This window comes from Scatophagus argus, chromosome 10, assembly GCF_020382885.2.
Source record: "Scatophagus argus isolate fScaArg1 chromosome 10, fScaArg1.pri, whole genome shotgun sequence".
Classification (NCBI taxonomy): domain Eukaryota; kingdom Metazoa; phylum Chordata; class Actinopteri; family Scatophagidae; genus Scatophagus; species Scatophagus argus.
The window spans coordinates 13,318,258-13,339,552 of NC_058502.1; the positions used below are offsets into that span (position 1 = coordinate 13,318,258).

The following is a 21,295-nucleotide window of genomic DNA, read 5'->3' on the forward strand; positions in this document are numbered from 1 at the left end:
ATGGAAAGTTAGGGTACTGGATTATAAAGCAGTCTAAGATGAAATAGAAAATAAGTGACCACAGACAGGCAGAAGTGAACTTAGCTTATTAGCATAGCAGGAAATGTGAGAACACATCAACACAGCTGTATAACTGTATAAGCCTGATATTTTAAGACAAAGTTCTTGTGAAAAGTTGCTTTGTGACACACTGCTGAAATTACAGTCATTGGGAAATAAGAGCTTATGAATTAAGGAAAGTCTTTTTCAACATAATAGCAGTCACGACTTTTGCATTACTTATCGGATTCTATTGCTGGAGGAAGACATTTCTGCCTTTTCAGCACAATTTAGTTTCATTAATCCTTTTACTTAACAACAGGCTACCAAATGCTCAGGGCTCTCACTCACCAACTGTTTGCAGATCAGCCTCTTAATAAAGCTGCTAATTCTATGCCGCATTGATCTGTGTGGGCCTGTAACACTTACATTCCTCACACAGTAGACCTTGTCTTCCATAGGGGCAGAGACATACGGCCTCCAGCGGAGACTTTGGGATGCATGTGGCTCCATGTCCGCAGGGGTTGCGCTCACAAGCGTTGAATTGGCACAGGCGGCCTGTGTAGAATGGGGGGCACTCACAGAACCAGTCCTCAGCATCACTAAACGTGTACACACAGAGAGAAACATCATTAGGCCAGAGATGAAAATGGACCATGATGTTGCTGCAACATGTTGAGATACTTTCATGATCTACAGAACACACACAGAGAAGCGATGATGAAACAACCCATCCAATAACGCAGGATTTGAAAAGACGTTAAGAGTAAATGTGTCCAGCCTGATGGAAAACCTTACATACATACATGCATACATCAGATCTGCTGAAACACAAGCATTAGAGTGAATGTATAGAAGGTGGTGGAGAAAAATAAGAGTCTTGTTAAGGATTTATCCATCTTGGTAGCTCCCGCAGAAGCAGAAATTGCTTTACATGTCTTTTGGTAAACACACACAGCCTAAAAGATAGCAGCAGATGATTAGTAGCATGTCAGAAAATTTATGACCAGAAACTGTACAAGATTTTCTGTCTTCTTTACTCAATTCATATGCGTACGCTTCCTCTCTTGGCAAGAAGAGGAGGGTGATCTAGCATGCAAAGTAATGTGCAGACAGGGACTTTATAAAATGCTCTGAGATGTGCACAACTTTGAAAGGTATAATATGAGATAGAGGAAGCATTGGTGGGGTTTCAACTTCATAAATTAATAATGTGTTTTGAGCAGCAGCACTGCGGGATGTAGTTTGCTCCTTGAGAAACGGGCTTCTTGAAATGAAATATTTACATTCTGTCACTGGAGTTGAGCATTGTTAGATATGACTGTATTGAAGTACAAAGGATGCTGTATAATGCAGCAAAAATTGTTGGTCTACGGTCATTAATAGCCTACTAATGTCAATTCTGAGGCATTTTTAAAGCGATACACAGTGATACACACGGCAGCTACCAATTGTATGACCATTATTTTCAAAACAATAGACAAAATGAAAATTGTCATATGTTGAACAGAACAGGCACAGCTATTTGTATAATCTCTGACAACCTGAATCAAATATTTAATGGAGCACCTCCTGGTGCAGTCTCCATGTTTCATTTCTTTGAGTGCTGCTAATTTGTCCCTTGTATTGTCAGTAAATGTTTGCATTTAAATATTGGCGACAGAAAAATTGTGTCGGTTTTCCCCCAGATGCTCCAGTTTCCTTCTACAGTCAAAAAACAGGCAGGTTTGGTGAACTGGAGTCTTTAAATTGCTGGCAGATATGAATATGTTTGTCTGTATGTTTCTTGCTGAGAGACAACAACTTATCCAACACTCCAATACTCCACTCTACACAGGACAAGTGAGTATAAAAAAATTATGGATAATCAGACAAATCAAATATTTTCTTCCGATTGCAACTTTTATGCATACTTTATTTCTTACAGACTAAACATGTAAATATAAATGAAATCAGATACTATAGATAGTGTAACATCATAGCATGTTAGGATCAATTGAGGATTAATTTATTAATTAACGTCTTTTTCCATAAAATTATAAAAATGTATTTTTTGTGTGAAATGTTCTATAAGTTCGGCAAGGCCACAGCGAGGTGCAGTTTGTTGAACAGAAATACTAAAAAATTGGTTCATAATGCAAAATAATCACACAAGACAGTACAATAATATTGACCTTGAAACATTTCACTACCTTCAAACAGTATGCTGAGTCATGTGAGGCTTGTTTCCGAGACACAAACAGTAATTCTCTCCAGATGTGTTGAAAGCAGCTTACAATTAACAGCGGAGAAGAATCAATTGGACGTGAATTCTTGCCTGACATATACATCTTTGCAAGAGATACAAATATCTTTGTGTCTTTAAAGAACAAGTTTGGTCCTCAAGAGTTAATTTACTAAACCAAATCTAATTTAAGGGAAGATAATAAATTGTCAAATGACATGTTTATAAGCACTTAAACCAGGCAGCAGATACTGCTGGCTACAAAAAGGTAAAGTGTAGATAGGCGAGGGGAAGGAGCACGGTTGAAAACACTTGAGTTTTAATTGGTCTAATCAAAACTTGGATGTGTGGGGGTGACAAAAGGTTATTTTAATTTGGCTGAGGTAATCACTTTGATTATGAAATTGTAGTAATGTTTGCAAACTAATTTGAATATGTTAATCACCAATGCCTAAAGCTGGTACTCGGCCTGTCTCACGCCATTCAAAGACTGCACCACTACAGCACACTGTGGACTGGATAAATTATTAAGGCAAACTACATTTTTAATCTAATGAGTACCAGATAAAATGATGAATAATTGACTGCCTAGCTTATGATATCCCTGTCAGCCAGAACAATAAGCTGTGTGGCCACATGCATTTTTCTAATTTCCTCTCTTTTAAGTTATTTACAGAACACTTCTTTTCAAGTGCTTGTTGGTATGCAAATACATTTCTACACTAAGGCACTGATGAAGCTCATCATCCATGGTGGTCTTCAGTTCTTGGGATGAAAGCATTTAGCCCACTTTATTCTTTGTTAAAATAAAAAGGACCAGTGGGTTTAAAAGATATTATTTATAGAGAAAAACTGCTTTGGTACTGAAAAGCCACTTGCTTTCCAGTATCGAGGACAGCCAATCGGACATTGTTGTGCTACAGACCCAGTGATTCTTGGTGGGTGGGAGGGAAAATCATTTGAAAGACGACTAGTTTCTCACTCAATTATTTGCCTTCTGAATTTGAGCAAAGGCATGAAACAGAGTTTACACATGGCATTCACTCAGGCTCCCCTTTTAGCATACGGCTGTTCGATATTTCCCTGACCTCTTCCAAGCACCCCTGCAAACATTTTTCTTGCCGGTGAAAAAGGGTGATGTCTGCTGAGTCTTTTGAAACAAACTGCTGTAAAGAAGCATGCTTTAGATGATACTTGAAATAACATCCTTATAGAAAGGAGGCATAAAGCATGAGGGAACTTTTCTCAAGAGATCAGACAGTCCAACCTGGAACACACTGCACTTGGAAGAAAACTGTGCATTTCTGTATCACTAAAGCATATTCACATATTTAAAAGCCTACACTTTTCAAATGCGCCAGTTTATTCTAGGCTCATATATAATAATATATTAAACTCCTGATACATTGACTGAAAATGAAGCAAAACCTTATTGCATGTTACACAACAGTACCTTTTAATAAACTTATGGTGTTGCCTCTATGCCTCAGAAATGAAATTGTTATAATGATTTAAATATCTTCTCACTTTAGTCGTGGTAGGAAAATTTTGCTCCAGCTATCAATTCAACCAGCCTCTATGACGGGTGACATTTTCTCTATGAACACAAAACTTCCACTCTACTTAGACTGCATGCTGTGATGCAGCACTATTGCTGGTCTTCACTCTCACAAACACACAGAGGTAGCAATAGCAAGCTGTCATCAGGCCAAGTGATGAGAAATTCTATTTACTTCTGTGTAGAAACATAGCATTTGAAAAGAAAAAAGGCCAAATTTGGATCTGTATTGTTACTGGAACCAAAACTGAAAAAGTGTTTAAAAGGAGAAAAGTGACAATAAAAAACAGCTCATACTATTACTGACAAAAAATGTCTGAAAGGAAGAAACAGCCATTAAGTAAAAAATGATGTGCACACGGAAGACTGGCTCATGCCGGATAAATAAAATAATAAATAAAATGAGATGATGTTTTTGTCTTGAATGCTCTGTAGATGTCTAACACCTCGATGCAGAGAAAATGTTCCCTTAACTGGAGGTCACAATGTTTCCCACAAGACCCACCTACAGTCTCTGACACCACAGAAGGTTGTGTCTAGGTTACTTCTGTTTTGTTTTCTAATTTGTGCTCTATTGCAGTAAACAGCTGTACTGTATGTCAACTGACAACATATAATCACCAGTCACCAGTCTTGCACAAAAAAAAAAAAAAAAGATGATAGTTTGGGTTATACTGAGGTCACAAAATAATCATTTTGTGCCTAATAATACATTTTGAGATGTCAGCGTAAAGTCGGACTTGTTATCACTAATACTGTGTTGTTAATTAATCTGGAAAATATACAGTTTACTAAAAACTACAGTGCTCAGCTGTACCCAGGAAATTACGACCATCCCCCGCAACCTTCTTTTTGTATGTGAAGATTTACGTCCTCACCAAGAAACAGTGGGTTTGGGGCTGTGCGCCACAGGTGGGAGAGCGAAGCTGAGAGACGGTACTAATGTTAGTTTTGTTTTTTTTTTAAATGGAATTTGACGGCAATAATAAAAATACAGAATAACAACACAAGATATATATATATATATATATATACAGTATATGGACTCAACGTGCATTCATTGACCTTCTATCTTTCTGCTGTTTTATCTTTTCTGCTCTGCTAAACTATACTTAGCTTAGTTTGGTCTGGTTCAAAAGAAAATTCACAAGCTTGTCTTGTTCCTGTATGTTTTCATACTGAGCCATGTGAGACTTGTAAGTGTGTCAAGGTTCGACAGAAAATTATTTTTAAACAAGAAAATGTATAAAAATAACCAAATTGACCAAAAAAACCCCCAAAAAACTAAAGCATCTGTCACACAGTTGTTTTGAATGTACTTGCCCTCCAAAATTCAAAGACACAAATACAATAAACTCTGTAATGAGCAAGTTTTCTCTGGAAATATTCTTCAGGGACTGTAATAGCACACAAGATGATAGCTATTTTGTTTCTTATGGTTAATTAAAATAATTGTTTCTTGGACCTTGAGTTATTTTCTCGGTACTTTGAAGCAAGTATAACTGAAACTCTGATTAATAAAAAAAAAAAAAATGTTTTTACTTTATTTGTGAAGAACTCTTACAAACAGCGAAATGGAGAACTATAACTATTCACTGTTAGACGGAGATGTGAGTGCCACTGAAGCTGGACCATAACAGAAGGAGCAAGGCACCATGTCTACTGCAGCCAATTAGCTAGTGTCTGTATGAACTCTGCTCTGATGCACCCACAGAGATTTAATACATGACTCTGCACTTTGTCTCTGTGTTTCAGCGTCTTTCAGTCAACTGTTTCAGTTTTATAGCCTGTTTTACCTCACTCTCACCTCCTTCATCAACCATATATTCGCTAATGAACCAAACAGCAGAAAAAGTTAGCAACTAGTTGGAGAACATAGTGAAGCATTTAGCAGCAAGAGATCAACAAATTTTCATCAAGAGTTGATAGAGACCAAAAATAATGTTGAAAGAAAAGTGAATATTGGACTCAAGCCGTCAGGGGGACAGAAGTGTTAGTCCAAATGGATGCTAGTGTCACTCACACGCGTTCAATGTGTACATAAACATTTGTTCACTAATAAGTTTGTACGAAATGAAATAATCAGTTTCAGATTTTGTGAAATGAACTTAATGCTCTTCTTGGCGTTTAAAGTCATGAACTTTTTATGCTCATGAATAATAACACAGAAACAGAACACTGCTGGACGTAATGCAGACAGTCTCAAATCCTAGTCCCCATGCCCTAACCACAGACACCCTGCAGGTCCACCACAGACACCAACACAAAAGCACAAAGGGACACCATCAGTCAAGGAATGGGATGCAGGTGCAAGTATCTTCACACTGCATCTGCTGCAGCTGATCGTATATTCAACTATACAACGTGTGGATTACACCAGAGGGATAGTGGAGTTGTTTATGTCTTTTTTTCTAACTGTCTAATCAGGAGATGATAACATGTTGCATTTCATAAATAACTGGGCGACTGTGTAAATACAGGTGTTTACATTTGGCTCTGCTGAAAAACTCTTAAATCTTGTGTTCTTGTTTGCTACAGCACAACTGCAAAGTGCTTACAGCATGAATATGTGTGTGTGCCGCTCGGAAACGATTTCCGTTTTCACATTTCCATCTGCTATATTTACAGTTAGTCTGATGACATGGTCTCTGCAACCCGCAGCTGAGGTTTATAAATGACATAGATATGCAGCATCACAGAGCTGGCACTGAAGAATAAAAGGCCACAGCCCTTAGCTGTCTATTGCCTGGCTTATTCACATTGTTGTCACTTAAATACCTAATACGTATGTATCACCCGCCAACCACAAGCCATTATCCTCTCAGGTTTAATATTGATATTTCGGCATGCCTAAGTGAACAGAAAACCACATAATAAGGGGGCAATGCTGAAATCACCCCAACTGAACCCACAATCAGAACCTTTTTTCATTCTATTATATTGTGGAAATCCAGCCTCTAACAGAATGAAGAGAGCTCTGCGTGAACTTCTGATGACCCCTGCTCGCTGTGTGGTTCAAGAGGATACTGCATTAACGTGTATTCATCACACAGAAAATTGCAAGCCCCATTCTTTCGAACATGACAAGCCAATGTGACCACATGCCACCAGCTCTTAATTGGTATTCTTAAAGTCATTCATATTCCAATATTCCTGGTGCTCCTTTTCATTTTGAGTTTATAGTGTCACAGCACAATGAAGAAGACATTTAGAGCAGCTATTTTCTTGATTAGCGAAGGTGAAAGGGCATCATATGTAGTTCATGCATTCCTTAAAAAAGAGGCAAAATTGTGGGTAAGTGGGATGTGATAGTAGTCTGATGAGGTTGAAGGACCACGACTTGACTACCTTAGCCAAACAAAGAATACGTCAACACTCTTATTTATCCTCCTCTTTTTTTTAGAGGTGAATGGCACATAATAATCTAACTTCCAATAAAGGCAAAAATAATGCAATATAAAAAAACAATACTGAAGCTAAAACATGCAATCATACAGTCTAAAGTGATTTTGCATCAACAGATATTTCTAGCCACTTGAGGTCAGAATGATTGCTCTAATTATCTTGTTAGCTGGGTTGGTAAACATGTTAGTAACAGGCACTTAGTTACACACCCAACAGACACAGAGCGACTGTAATGTGTCCATCTGATGAATGTAAAGTTAACTGTCTGTTTTAGCTCAGTTTTTGCTGTACTCCAACTTCTGAAGGATATTTCTGGCTCTTCAGCAGCTAAACCCACTATTGTTAACCTGCTAGTTGCAGGGTACTGTGGGTTTTTGGAGCTTTTTAGTGCTCTGGCTAAAAACATCATCCTGATGATGATTAAAACAGTACCGTTGAGGGCTGTGAAACCAAAATAACATGCACATGATAGTTGCAACGACACATTTCATAGAACTGATGGGAACTACAAAGCTGGGTTCAAAAGGTGTTTTCACATACAAGCAGTCATGTGATCCATCAATAAAATTAAGATATTTACTAAAGCAGCTTTAAAAATTTGGATATAGATAAGTTCCTTCAGTTTTAATACTGATGATACTAACATTGATTTTTTTGAAAAGAACTTTTTCCTCTGCCAGATAAGTAACTACTGTAGGACATTTTGGCAAGTTATTTTTTTTTTATCTGTATTAAATGTCATATAAGGTCAAAGCCAAGACCAGAAGTCATCAGCAGGAGGTGGTCTGAAAATTTTTCACTGAGCACAAAGCTGAAGAAAACCAGGAGATGGTCAACAATTAAGTGACCTCTCTTACTGTGCAGAGTCGTCACAGAGGTATTGCTGAACTGAGGCAGATCAGGTGTCATCACACTGAAGCTGGCAGTTGCTTTTCTGCCTGGGTTTCTGTTATTGCACATTTATTCTGTGTTGTGCATTTATTTATTTGGTGCAGTGTTGCAAACGCTGGGAAAATTCAAATATTTAACAAAAAGGTCAGTTTGCAAAGCTGCAGCCCATGTAATAGTTTGTTCATTGCTAGATTAAAATATGGAAATACAGTAACATGCTACTGTTGGTGACACGCATGTTCCAAACTTCACCACAAAAAAACCCTTTTCAATTCAGGTCACCCTGAGACAAAAACGCCTACATGTTGTGGTGACAATTATCCACAGGGATGCCAAAATAAAATTTTTCACTTTATCATGCAAATACTGATCAATTTTTGTTGATTTCTGCTGCTGGTGAGTCCCAGCTCAACATGTCACAGTGCGCAGTTAGCATAGAGGAGGCCTAAACTGAAATTATTTCAAAGTAGATAAGATAAGCCTGACAGTTCTGCATTAAGAAATAGCAGGTGGTGGGAAGAGGTGCTGTAGCCAAAACTGTCATTTCATTCACTGACTGACTGACTCAAAGCTCCTGTTCCACAGTCACAACTGCATTCAGGTTTTTAAAAGTTGGGTAAGCAATTTAAAATGGGATATGTATTCCTCCAGCAGAAACACAGCTGCAACAGTCCTGCTTCATACCGAGTCAAGAGCAACCAGAGCAGTGTGAGTCAAAACTATGATATCAAAACTTAATTAAGCTATGTTATGTTTGTTTACCTTATTAGAACACAAATGTGTGGATCAACACACTGCATACACAGCAAGGCCAATATGACAACCAAGTTTTTGAAACAGGAACATAAGGATATGATTAATATAGCATGATCTGGCAGAAACAGTTATTCTTCTAACCATAATACTGAAATAGTGATCATCTTTAAGCTGAATAAACTTCCACAGAAAGGCAAGTAGCTGACAAGCAACTATAACTAGTGTCTCTTACACTCAGCTGACTTTTATTTGTGCTGATAAAAGTTTGACGTGGTCCCACTCATATGAAGCAGGACGTTTCACATCTGTTACAGTAACACGTAGTTCAGACCATGATATCCTTGAACATGTGGTCTTGGCCGATCTCAAGCACTACAACATTCATACTTACTCACAAGGTCATGAAGAAAAAGCTGGTCTAACCAGGACATGAAATGTCTCACTCATACTCTTCGTTGTTTATAACATAAGCACATCAAATTAAAACTTTTGCTTTGTTTGATGAGTGCATGTCTGTAACACCACTTCAAATCACATCTGGGATGAGTTCTTTCATGTTACCTGTTATTATTACGAAAGAAAAAAAAGTATTTGAGATACTGTATTTTATATCCTTAATGGATTTCAAGTTCAAAGATAGTTTAGTAATTTTTCATTAATGTGAAAGGTGACCCAGTACCTGACACAGGTTCCCCCGTTACGACAGGGAAGGTGCTGGCAGACAGGTGGGTCACAGTTCTTGATGTTTCTCCCTCTCACTGCCTCACCCACCAAGTAAATCTCCTTTGAGTTGACCTGAAGTTCCCTGATACATCCAATGAATCTCCTTGCTCCCTTTGCGCTCCCATCATGCATCTCCCAGTGGGGCGAGACATCCCCAAGAAATATGGGTCCAAAGGGTGCCTGCAAAAAAAATATGGTGAAAAGCCAGTGATCAGCGTTAACCTTAAGTGAATCATACTAAATCATACAATACCTCTCCCTTGAAGCAGCTAAAAACAGACTCTCTATATCAGTGTGTGTGAATATATTAACACTATTATTACATTAACAGGACCTTGCTGTATATTAAAATCAATAAGAAAGAGTAACACTATCAGCTAATGTTACTGTCCAGTTTTAGCATTACACTGCATGACATGAAACTGGAAAAAAAAACCTTTTCCTTTTTCAGTCCTACCATTATGTAACAACACATATCGTGATACAGTGATAGAATATCTAAAAAACTGCTGCAAGCTTTCTTTGATGTGCAAGGTAATTGGGTAGAATTAATGTAGATAAATTCTGTGAACTTGCAGCTTATCGCACCATAACGGTCAATTTAACAAGTAAAACATAATTGCGCCTGTTACCATGGTAGCTGCATTAAAAAAAAAAAAAAATGTAGCACAAGGCTATTTCACATTAGCTCTAAATTACATATATTTCGTTCACAGAGATGACCTCCAGTTGTTCAAATGAATATTTAAAACTTCTTTCTATTTGCAAGGTTTACATAACACTTTCACACTTCACCATACACGATGATTAATTTATGAAGACATATCAACATTTATCACAGCTTCATTACACATTCTTTCAAATTATGCAACAGGCTGACAGTGGATTTCAAAATAAAACTCCTGAATCAATGTCACCGTATCAGTCAATAATGTAATATACAGGGTAAATGGCTTCCCTTTATAGCTTGCAATTTATCATTAAATTAATTTCCATAATAATAAGATCACAAACCCACTATAATTTGTACAATGTCAGACTTTAGTTTAGTAGAAACAAAGTCCTTTCCTGCTCTATGTAGACACATTGGGAACTCCACTTGACATTTCAAACATTTTCCATCCTACAAGAAATAACATAATAATACAAAACACTTTCCATTTAATTTTGACTGCTGGCAGCAACTCTGGAAGGCTTACTGACTGTACACAATGTCATTGTTTAAACTTGTTAGTACGGATACTTGTTTGTTTTTCACCCAATCATTGTAGATGTGAGTACTGGTTTCCATACAGAGGGCCATTATATTTAATATTTTATTGTAACAATGCAGCTCTCTCATGTCATGAAGTTCTGTATTTGACAGACACTACTATAGGCTGTATGTCAGAAATAATACAGTATCCTACTCACCATATGGTCTTCAAGACTCAGTTCTAGACATCCTTCTATTGGGTAAAGGGTTATGCTGATGATATCTTTGTATGGAATACAATATACATAAAATACAAAAAAAAACCTTTCATAAAGAATAAAGAAATTAACTTTCTTAATGACACTGTGAATGTATCAAATCACACTCATTTTGACTTTTTCTATCAGCCGTTATGAAATCTGAGCAGTCATTTCAGAATTTATATGGCTTTGACGTCCCTCATGTGTAACATTCATCATGACATGCTGGCGCTTAAGGAAAGGTGTTGGACAGCTGCAGTGGAGGTGTTCAGTGGAGGCACGGCAAAGTGTTAGACCACATAATCATTTGGGATGTTGGCTTGATACAAGCTTTAAATGACATAACTGCTTCATATTTGAAAGTCTTTGAAAAGATACTGATGAGCGGGCTCACAGGAACGTGTGTGTGATGTCACCGCAAAGTTAAGAGCCCTGAAACTAACCTTAACAAAGCTGATCACTGAAATAAAATAAGCCCCTGTGGCTGGATGCTTTTACAATGAGCTCCACTGTGTCTAATGTGATACGCCGACTGGCTTTGAGACACTGGAGCTACATACTGTTGATGGGCTGATATGGAATGACTTTATGGTGCCTTCAAGTGTGTTTACCATGTTTATGAGCACAGTCCATTTGAAAGATGGACTGATCTAAGCAGACTCACAGAGTGGGTTCATAAATGGTGTAGGCTGATTCTTGACTTCTACTTAAAGGCAGAACTGGCCAACGTGTCCTCCTTTACATTAGTGTGATTCTAGATAGTGTCCTAATGCACGTGTGGGCCAGTTTAGATTAGCAGTGGTGAAAAACATAGCATCTCAAGGTAAAAAATGTAGTGCATTTAATTGTAACTGAGCACTAAGAGTTTGCTTGATGAAAATAAGTAGTTAGAAATGTAGCATCAAATTTTCAAAGAGATATGATCAGCATGTTTATAATAGTCTGGATCCTGAACCCTCGTACAGGCAATATGTGCAGTGAGCAAGCAGTGAGTAAGAGCAAATTAAAAATATTCTGACTGAAATGTTCTCTCCTCGCCGTATGTTGGCTCCCAGTCTAAACTGCCGAAAGTAATAGTGGATATGAGTTACTGACTTTACAGTCCAGCGTTTCTACTGCCACTTATAATTTGACAAATGCCAATTTATTTTGGTAATGCTTGTTGAGTAGTGCTGCACGGACATCTGCTGAAGTGCGCGATGAGCCTCAGCAGTCTGACAGCTAACTTCACGATCTCTCTAAGGTCTGCAACCAGGCCATGTGTGGAGTGTTGGTTTTAACCCATCTCAGGCTCCTCTGTGGTTTCATAATGTTGAGTTACAACAATTTTATTCATGAGCCAAAAAATATGAAATTTGCCACAAAAGGTTTTTTTAATCCATTGCCATCAGGCTACAGCATGAAGCTCACATTGTAGTCTGCATCATTTACTGCTTTATTTCAACATTGAGTTTTCTGCTTTACCAACTGCACACAAATTTCATTAAATTAGCCCAAAGCTCACCTGTTGCATGCCAGCAAGTATAATCCTTTGTCTAATTTGTACACATTCTGATGAATCTGACTGCCACTGAGCACCAACTAAAATCAAAATCCATTCATCATTCTTTAAAGATACATTCATCTTTTATAAAAGCTGGGGCAACTGGCAACCAACAGGCAACATAATTGTAGAAAAGATACTTGTGTAATGAATGTGTTATTATGAAAAAAGAAAAAAAAAGGAATGAGAAACATCTTGGCATCTCAAATTAGAGGACCATAAATCACAGTGAGGATGGGTTGGGGTGGGGGTGGGGATGAGGGGCAGGCACATTGAGCCTATGGGAAGGTTGAGCCCCTCTTTGTGCCTTTGAAAATGAAAAACAAAATTATTAATTTAATAACAAATATAGGTGTTGTTCATCAAATTAATGGGGCAGAGTGAAAGGATTGGCCTGTGATTAACAAGTGAGAACTAGCTTAATGCTGCTTATACTTTCCATTAAGAACATTATTTGCCAAGTGTGATCATCTTAGCAAATGATGTAACAGGTGTGTCTGTTTTTAATGGAAGCATCTGCTGTTACTGAAAAACAGTGTGCCGGGCAGGCTTTGAAAACATATGGTTAATCTGCTCATGACTCTGCTGCCACTAGTTCTATAAGCAGTTAAAGATAAAAAATAAATCAATTGTAAACTCATATGATCTATGCTTTTGTTGTATGTATACAGGCAGCAGCTTTTAGTCCATATAAACCAAACAACTAACCATTTTACAGTATCCTTTCACGGATATTGGTGCTGATATACGTGACATTACCAACACCAAAACAATGTCTTTTTAAAACCTTACAGTGAACATATTCAAATGCTTCATCAAACTTTCACCGTCGAATAAAAGCCACATCTTAAATGTAAATACAAGCAGTTTGAAACAGGTAAAATTTGGATTTCACTCACAAACTACCCCAGTAAGTAACTAAGTAAGTAAAATAAGTTTGCTGGATTCTAAATGCTGCTTAATAATGAGCTTTAGGCCACTCTGAGGATGAAAGAATGCAGGCACATCATCCACTGGGTCTGCCAAAAAAGAAAAATAATGCAGGGTTGTCTGGCAAAACAGCTGAACCTGGCTCAGCTTGTACCAGAAAACATCATCCATCAAGGTGCTGTGGCGGCCAATCACATATGTGCACATTCTTGGTAGATTATTTCATAACATAAATACCATATTTAATTATTGTTTACCTCACAATCTTCATGATGAAAGATAAACTAACTGCAGCCTTGATAATTTCCATAGTAACAAAGTCCTTCCTCATAATATTCGAACCTGCTGCGCAATGCTTTAACACCTGATAAACCTTTAAAATCAGAGATCTAATTACTAGATTATTTTTTCATGATATTATTATAGTTATTCTATGCCTCACAAGCACCTGAAGCAACACCCCACCAATGCAGTCCCTTTAGTTTATTTTGCAGCCTGAACGCCCACTTAATTGATACTAAAAAGAACAAAATGTATTGCCGGAACAGCCTCAACCTCAAATTCACCTGTTTCCAGAGAAGTTGGATGATAATGTTTTAAATAAGTGGAAAAGAGTGTCACTTTCTGCACTCATTTAATACATACACTTATTTAATGTGCTGCTTGGAATAAGGAGAAACACTCCAATCCAAAAACGTGTCATCCAAAATGGTTGTGAAAGTTGCTCTGTGAATAAATGATATCTGATCTATTTCCTTTAACTGTTTACTCTTGGATGCTTTGGTATGCATACCAAATTATTCTGTTCCTTTAGTTAACGTTGTAATTTGTCTAAGGAAAAGGAGACACAAAAGATGTGATTATGGGTTAGAAATGCTAATATAAGAAAATGACGGTACACAGGGTTGTTTTGACCGCAGGCAGTTCAGGTTACCTCTGACACGGGGTGAGACGCAAACTCCTCGAGACGCTGAGCTGTGCCATTATCTGCAGCTATTTCAATCATACATGACCCTACTTGTTTGCCAACAGGAAGATTGTATCTGTCGAGAGAAAACAGAGAGAGACCAGGGTCAGTTAGAAAGGCTGCGATATCTGATACAATAAATCCAGCAAAGCATGAAAAACATTCGGATGGAGAAACAGACAGAGCAGTCACAGTAGCGAAGCTGCTAATGTGACCATTGAGACTTGTGCTATAAGCTGACAATGTACAACGTCTTACACATTACGGCCTATTTTTCTGAGAGGCATTATGCACTGGTAGATTGGGTCGGAAGCAATCATGTTTTGGTATCCTACACTAAGAAACCCACGGGACATAAGAAAAAAAGGGAACCTCTTCCACAGCATTTAAATGCATTTAAATAATAATAAGTCCAGAAACAGGGTTCTGCTTTAAGTTGTTCATAATGCCTGTAAATACTGCAGTCCAGTCTAGAACACCCAGAGCCACTTGAATTTACATGACCAAGCACAGAATAAATAAACAAATAAATAATAATAATAATAATAATAATATTAATGAGTCAGCTCAGACATCATCATGTGTAGGTGCTCATTATGTCATTCAGGATAAATTAATGATAAAAATGAGGGCACAAACTAGATATACATTATAAACCTAATGAGTAGGAAGACAATTTTATCATTTGACCCTCCGTGTCTCCCTGGGGAAATACACAATTGTACTAGTCATTAATGTTGCAGCCATAATGTTAAGTAGCTGGTCTACTTGTGTCATATTCTAGCTTTGGCAAAGTCAAGTGATTCCCTCTCTGCAATTCATCATTGGCTCTATACCAGCAATATACAATTGCAGCCTCTTTACGGGGCTGTACATTATGCAGAGGGTCTGTGCCACGTGCATAAACACAGGAGTCATCTACATGATGCACCTTTTTTCTTTGGTTCATCAGTTTATTCACTGTTTCCTTGTGAATATGTAACATAAGTAAAACATCTGTGATCTGCAACATCTGATTTTGCAAAATTCATTCATCCATTCTTTGCCACCACACTGCTGTTGATGAGGAATAACCCTCACATGTCTGCTTTAATGGCCAGATGGAAACAATCAGGGCAATCGCCCTCCTGCTAATTTGAAACAGCCTTCCAGGACGCCTCCCTGAGGCAATCACACATATACAACTTCAGGTGGACTAATAACAGGTATGTAAATCACGAGAGCTGCTTTGCACACACACAGGAACACACATATGCTCATTATTAAGGGGTATTCAAGTCTGCAAACATGAAATAAAACATATTGTCTCGATAAGATACCCGTTGCAGTGTTTCTGTGTGTTTCTGGGGTCATTCTGTTCTCACTGAGTAATTTCTGGAAACTACATTGTGCTACTGTTTATTTTCAGGTCACAGGATCCTGATGAAAAGACTGAAATATTGAATACTGCAATCCATGTCTTTGAGGAGCCAGAAGCAGACTAGTGTTGAGGCACGAGATGTGACATTATTGACAGAGATATTTTGGTGATTACTACAGCAGCTTTTTATCTGGCCTGCTAATGCTGTCCCTATGAGACACGGCGAGCACACTCACTAAGCTAACAGGATGATGTTACATGATGAACTCTCGTGAGCACATTGAATGCTCCACCGGGCTAATTTACATTGGTCTTGCTCTAAGGCAAAAATGACTATTTATAAAGATGACTACGACTGCGTTACTTAGTCTTGTAGCTAGACAGTTTTGAATGTGCCCCACAGCCCCACATCATCATTACCACTATACACACAGGCATATAAACACAAAACCACAATGGATTATATTACACAAACAAACATGTGAGTGAATCAGAGGAAAAAGAGGCCGGGGTTTGTCTAATGCTGAGATGAAGCACTATGTAATTTCTCACTGGGCTCCCTTGTGCACCATTCAGTGCAGGGTCTCACAGGACCAGCAACAGCAAATTCCCAACTTGAGGTAAACAAACAAAAACATATGAATATTTGATTTTCTCCAAGCACACAAAACCAAAATATGTGATCATTTCCACTTACTCCATCATCACTTATGCATTTCTTCATCTGGCTAATGTGCTAATCATAAGTGATTTGTCATCTCTAACATCCTCATTTGGATGGTGTCTTGTGTGCGACTAATTTGGTGCAACTGCATCACTGCAACTTTCCTGAGGATCACCACTGAAATATTACCTGCAATGTTAAGGGACCTCGCAAATATTTTCAGAACAGCACCTTTACGCAAAGGCATTTGTTAAACCTGATGGTAAGGCGTTTGTCTTCACGACCCTACTTGAACGTGCCTCATCCACAGTTCCCTGCAGAAAATTCATCATTAAAATATTACTATTGCATAAAACATCTGAAAGTATTGGCAACAGATGGCAGTAAAACATCACGCACTGCACTGGTGCCCTTGTAACAGTTTTCACTGGCTGATAGGCAAAGTGTATTTTCTTTTCTTTTTCTTTCTTTTTGTTTTTTTTTTCTTTTTTTGAAGTGGCTTATTATTCTAATCATATCTCAGATTCTTGCAAAAAGGAAATGATAATGTGGAACATGCTTGTGGTGAATTTATAATTTGCAAGTCATTTAGTGACTTAGAGTAAGGAGTCTATTAGTTGTGCAACTATAGACAATGCTCAGTAGTGTTTCATGCCAGAGAGCAGGCAGAATGCAAATGGGTCACACATATTACATGCATAAGGCAGGCAAGTACCACCTGTTACTTTGATGTTCTTAGCAAAACAGACTGTAGAATCAAACACTAGATGTGACTGAAAAGAGAGAAAATAAACCCCCATATGATTAATAATCAAGTATTATTGTGCAGTGTCATATCACTCTGCAGCACCTTCTGCACAAGATGTCAGGAGGGATGTCTGTGTAGGTTTTTCCTTAAGTGCAACAAGCCCTGAATCAGACCATAATCTCCACCTACACTGAGTGTAACGCCTGCTCTGGCTCTGGTGCAGTGACTTTCTCACACGCAGCACTGCAGCATTTGCTGCATAATTTGTGCTGTGACTGGCAAGCCTCAATTAATTTGGGTAGCCTGTGTTCTATCATTATATCTCCGGCAACACAATTAGACAGCACACAGCAAGACTCTTGGCATTGTGGTGCTTCACAAAGGAAATTCCCAGTGAGCAGGCAGGGCTGCTGGTTGCTTCTTCAATGAATCATTTATGGTGGTACTTGTCAATACAACACTGAATACTGTGTGATTGATAAACATACGCTGCTTCAGTTTTCACAGTGTGTCAAGAGGATGTGGGTTTAAAAACAAAGTGCTTAATATAAAGACCTCATCTTTCACCCACAAACACATATGGCATGGCAAATCTCCAAAATACATGTTGTTTCCCCATTACTCTTCCAGTGATTAAAACCCAGTGGGGAAAGTGCTAAGAATGGGTTCAGTCCAGTGTTAGATTGGGAAAAAGTAATCAATGGCTGTTTACTAATTACTTTTCCAAACGGCAAAGGGATTACTTCACCCATTACGCAAATAAACACTAATTACAGCAGCAATTATTTTACTTTTGAATTACCTATAGCCCTATAACCAAAAATGCAAAGTGGATCAATGGACACTAAACACCCTTCTCAGTCCTGTATTTGCAAGAATGTTATTGAACGAGTTGACAGAAGCGACCCGGGTCGTCATTCATAGAATGCACTTTGGATCAATTTAGATCTTAAGTCGGACAAAAGCAGAAAACCAACATAAAAGCTGATTTTTCTGTGCAAATGATCTCAACTTTAAGCAAAGTCTAGGCTTGATGAACTCAATCTTCTCTATTGTGATCTCATCTTCCATTAGTCCATGACTAAACTTGTGCTGGCGTTATATAAGGGGAAATCTCGAGGCATGTGGTGCCAATTTAGGTTTATTTGAGATTTATAGATCACACATGTGTAAGTTACAGATGGGATCTTAAGACTAGAAGTATGAATCTAAGAACATTTTTATAAGACAGGATTTTTATTTAGTTTCTTAGTTTTAGTTTAGTTTTTGGTAATTTAGTTTCTTACTGTGATGTTAACTGCAGGACCTCAGAGTCCTCATTTGTGCTGAACTTTGCTTCAGCATTGAAATTCTGATCAGTGTTTCTTCGCAATCATTTCTTTGTTTAGGCTACATTTCACAATCTCATTTTTACATCAAAACAATAATCCAAATAATTTCCATAAGCAATACAAATACTAGCAGATTCATTTTTTAGGCATATGCTTCATTATATTAGAGTGAAAACTACCAGTGACAGCAACATGTAACACATTTATTAATGTATTGCCCTCAGTACAGTGGTTGAATATTGGACGCGTGATGTGTTGTGTATGGACTTTAAAGCAAGAATACATTACTCAAGGACATTTGAGACTTGAGGCAGGGAAGACTGAGCGACTCACAAATGTGTAACTGATGGAAAACATCAGTTACAATCTTTTAAGGAGACCGTTTCAACTGCAGAAGTGGAAACTGATAGAAAACCTGTTGTGGTTTTATTTTAGGACACTGAAATTCAACTTAAGCCTTCTATAACTGTGCATAATAAAGTGATTTACAAAGATACATAAAGATGTCAGGTGGCTGAAAAAGGGACACTTTGCCAATTTTACACATGAAGATCACCTTATTTGTCACAGGGAGTTCCACTCAGCCTGTAACATTTGGATTATGTCTACTGAGTCTGAGAAAATACTGGTGATAATGGAAGGGGGGTTGTCCTGAACTGGGCCACAGATTTCAAGTCCTTAACAGAAGGCCAGTGTTATCAACTTCTCGGCCCCTGCTTCATCAATATCCATTAGTCATAGTTTTGCTGGATTGATCCCAGGCTCACCCTGTCCACATGTCAATGGGTGCCTTGAGCAAAACACTGAATCCAAATTGCTCCTGATGTATTTATACAGCATAGTGGCCGAACAGCTTAAGGAGACACACACATTTAGGAAAGTGCTGCAAATACATAGAATACAACACATAAAAAAACATGGTGCAGCCACAGAAAACAAAGTGTATGTCTCCAGAAGACATTAATACTGAACATGGCTTGGATATGCCTCTGTTTATGACTTATGAAGTTACCTAAGTCGAGCGGGTGCTTGTGCCAGTTCTCTTTTACTATGACTGAGAAATGCTGACCTGCTCTACTCTGCCCCTGACTTGTCTTTGTTGGTTGGATTGGTTAGTTTTAGGCCAGAGGAATGATGATTCATTCGAGTTAGGGTATCCATGTACACAAAGCCAGTCAGAGACAGAGTAGGGTGACCCATTCCTTCGGCCTCCTAGAAAAAAAGAGATTGCGCTGTGTGTAGCAGTCACTTTTACCCATAAACAGAGTAGAGCAGTGGCACGATCTAAGTCCATAACATGAACTTGTACTGATGATACACGAGTCGAACTGTATGAACAGGCATGTTGTGTGTATCTGCAGTGCATTTGTATGTTTGGTTGTTGTGTGTGTTTGCATCATGTTTCCTAAATGGATGAAGATGTTTTCTTAATTGCTTGCGATTTGTCTCTTTGTGAAAGTTAATTTGTCATGCGTTGAGATCTCTCGGCCACCGTGCTACAGGATATTTTGGGTCCTTTACTTTCTGTGATCAAGCGTTACACTGACATTTTGACAGTGTGCAGCAAAGAAGTACAAAATTGTAAGAAAACGGTACCTGTTATGGCCAGGTATTGATGCAGAGCTCTGAGTGACAAATAATATCCAGTGTATTTTAAACAGAGATCATATGACAGTCTTCACAGACATCAGCATGAACATCAGAACCCAAAATATGCTTACAAAAAAAAAATCCTCTGTCATAAAAAAGAATATTCCCAGTAACTCAGAGCCGTACTTAAGACACTAACCCCATTCCTTTGAAAAAAAAAAAAAAAAAAAAAAAAAATCCAAAAAAATGGCATAAATTTGAATAGTCATATATGCCAGGGAACCTGAGTTCACCTCAGAGGAAAGAAAGGAAAATAAATGTGATGCTGCAGACAAGCTATGTGTCATCCTTTTTAATCTTTGACTGTGTTTGAATGAAAATGACTCAGAACACTGAATGCTCAGCACGACGAGATTCAACCAATATTGTACACACACTCACAAATGACCAGGGGAGGATTTGGAGTCTGCCACTCTAAAACTTTATCCCATCTTGCCCCAAACATCCCCAAAGAAAATCCTGAAGACATCAAAAAATGCCCCCAAAAAACAAGCCAATAACAAATGTGTCCTTCCCAAATGGCAGCACAGAGCATTTGAGTAGTGGCCTTCAGTCTATACTGATACTGGAATGCCTCAAATGGGTTGTAGATTTAATTATATATATATAAAAAAAATCCAACTGAATTTTCTGAGAAGCAGAAATATACTTTAATGTTGCAAGGTTTATGGTAATGTTCGGAGTGATTCACATCCACTAGCAAGCGGCCTGTCCATCAGACATTTGTACCCTGAAAAACACAACTATTGATAGTATGCCTGAAATATAAGCTATAATTCCTCAAGTTAAACCCACTGTTCCTATTCAGACTGTAGTCGTGGGCAGAGTGTAAAGTTAAATAAATCAAATGCAAGCTCATCTCTGCTAATTTAACCTCCTGACAACTGAAGAAAAAAAGTGTCCTACAATTTCTTTTTATGTGTGATTTCCTATCTATCTGGACTTAAAAAAACATCATAAAATTTTAATTTTTTCAAATATATTTATAATTTTAATTTCACATCATGTCCACTGCACAACACAATGATTTTCATGTGAAAATAGAACTGAA

The 21,295-nt window shown here is 37.9% G+C and overlaps 1 protein-coding gene across 4 annotated transcripts in view; it reads right to left on the minus strand.

Moving 5' to 3' along the window:
* Positions 1-21,295, minus strand: part of eys (eyes shut homolog) — a 157,291-nt gene that overhangs the window by 12,148 nt on the left and 123,848 nt on the right. For all 4 annotated transcript variants that reach the window (XM_046400985.1, XM_046400986.1, XM_046400984.1 and 1 more), the window contains 3 exons: positions 14,459-14,567; positions 9,553-9,776; positions 469-641 (listed from right to left, as the gene is read on the minus strand). In XM_046400985.1, the coding sequence (XP_046256941.1) occupies positions 469-641; positions 9,553-9,776; positions 14,459-14,567 (506 nt within the window). The remainder of the gene's footprint in view (positions 1-468; positions 642-9,552; positions 9,777-14,458; positions 14,568-21,295) is intronic.